The 2,066-nt window shown below is 46.3% G+C and overlaps 1 protein-coding gene across 1 annotated transcript; it reads right to left on the bottom strand.

The window, feature by feature from the left end:
- Positions 1–858: 858 nt before the first annotated feature.
- On the bottom strand, positions 859–2,049 carry LOC108355806 (hexokinase type 2-like; the record flags this gene model as incomplete). Its single annotated transcript, XM_017606938.1, has 4 exons — positions 859–1,227; positions 1,285–1,534; positions 1,604–1,899; positions 1,963–2,049. Coding segments are annotated over 4 exons (1,002 nt in total), but the record flags the coding sequence as incomplete, so codon positions are not given.
- Positions 2,050–2,066: the final 17 nt, after the last annotated feature.

Raw genomic sequence — 2,066 nt, 5'->3', positions numbered from 1 at the left:
CTAATGATGGTGAACACCTGTTGACTGAGCAGTATGACAGCTGCATGGCCGAGTAGTTGCTTTATATTATTTGGTCAGATCAGATTGGCAATCTAAGGTAGGTGAGATAAGCTGCTCACTAGATCGGTTCAAGCGTACCAAGCAGTACCTGTATACGTCATGACGAGGACTGAAGCACAGTTTGTCGCAGTGGAATCATACCGCAAATTACTGCGACCATTGCACACCAAACTGCATTGTTCATTCAGTAGCTGCATTCTTTAGCTGATGTCACAAAACTGCTCACAGCTGATACTGACCAGTTCAGCTTATTACCAGTTCACCATGACTTTATTGTCCCTTTGACCGTCTCTGGCATCTGGCCCAAGCACCACACAGAGCCGCCACTTTATGATCTCTGCAGCGATTTTAAAGCATCAACATGAAGCACTAAACCAAATAAAACTACAGTGTCTCTATTTACATTTGCTAGCACTACTAATTACCGTAATCCGCAAAGGTAAAATAAATAACACTTGGCTGTTTTCTTTGTCACTGCGACATGTTAACATTATGTCACTAGATAAGCAAAAAGATACTTTTTTAGAACCACTGATAATGCAGAGAATAGTGTACAGAAGAGAGTTCATTTTATTGAGTGAGATAAGTAGTCACTGCAGAACAGTTCACCACGGTACTGCAGCAGCATCAGGCGCTATCAAACGGCTCATCTAAATTACACAGGAAAAAAGTTAAGTTACACCATGTGGCCGATAACTGACCGAGATGCGCACTGATACCGAGGGTGATACTGATCACGTGTTAGTGGCTATTTTGGCATATTTTGAAGGTCAAAAGAATTGGTGCTGCAGGCAAGCACTAGAAGGTATCTTCGTACGTCTTGAGAAACTGCCGCAACTCCATTCTGGAGTTCTTTCGATTCACCGGCTGAACATTCATGCCGTGGCCAGTGCTGATCTTCCTCTGTATCTCCTGCTTTGTGGCGACGGCGGCCACCAGCGCTGCGCCGCGCCCACTGCCGTCCTCGGACAGTTTAATGTCAAACTTGAAGGCAGGTTTTACCAGTTCATGCGTCTTCTTCTCCAGCAGGTGGTGAAAGTGAGGGTGATGTTTGTAGACAGAGCCATCGACGGCCACGGTAGTGTACGGGCGTTGCATTTTGTTGAGAATCGTCGAGACGGCCGCCGCCACCAGGTGGGCTGCTCGAGTTGAGATTCGACTGCAGATCTATTGTTTGTGGTACATTATCATTAGCATCGCTTATAATCACCGACTGGCACTTACCAATTTGACAATATCAAAGTCAGTGTCAGTGGCGTGTCGCAGATTCATCTCTGCCAGGACCTGTCGTGTGTACAGGTAGTCATCCTTTTCGTCACTCTCAATGGCAGAAATGTACGCAGTTTTAAATGATTTGGTCGTTCTCAGCTCCTCAGAGCTGATCCCATCAAAGAGGACTCCTTTCTCTGACAGTTCGACAAGAATGTGTCGCACTATCTCACCGAGGTACATTCCGGAGACCATCTTCTCAAAGCTGAAGATTAAGAATGATTTGTGATTGTCATTAGAAGGTTGGTTACCACAATTGACCAAAATGACTTACATCTGTTTTCCAGGTTCAGTAGAATTTTCATCCACTGCTTTATCCCAGTCAGTGCGCGCAAAGTTGAGCACTCGGTTTTCGCCGAATGCACCCAGCTCAGTGTTGACGATGACCTGGCTCACGTCGGTGAAGTCGTCGTTATTGTACAGTTCAACGTTCTCCAGTGTCTCCATGTAGCAGGCATTAGTGCCCGTGCCAATGATCAGTCCAACTCGGCACTCCTTGTTTTGCAGCGCACAGGAGACCATTGTGCCGGTGGTGTCATTGACAATGGCCATGACTTCCACTTCGATGTCCTGTGTAAGTGTAAGTGGTTAATTAAAGCATGTGTGTCCCTATGGTTCTATTTAGTGTCATACATCTCGCCTGTCGATGGCCTCTTTGAGCAGCTGTACAACATCTTCACCCTCCACGCCGGTGCACTTGAAACCTTTAGTCCAAGTGGTCAGACGAGCAGAGCTGA

Source organism: Rhagoletis zephyria, unplaced genomic scaffold, assembly GCF_001687245.7.
Source record: "Rhagoletis zephyria isolate East Lansing unplaced genomic scaffold, Rhagoletis_zephyria_1.1 Rzeph_scaffold_50307, whole genome shotgun sequence".
Lineage (NCBI taxonomy): Eukaryota > Metazoa > Arthropoda > Insecta > Diptera > Tephritidae > Rhagoletis > Rhagoletis zephyria.
This window is presented reverse-complemented; position numbering and strand designations above follow the sequence as displayed.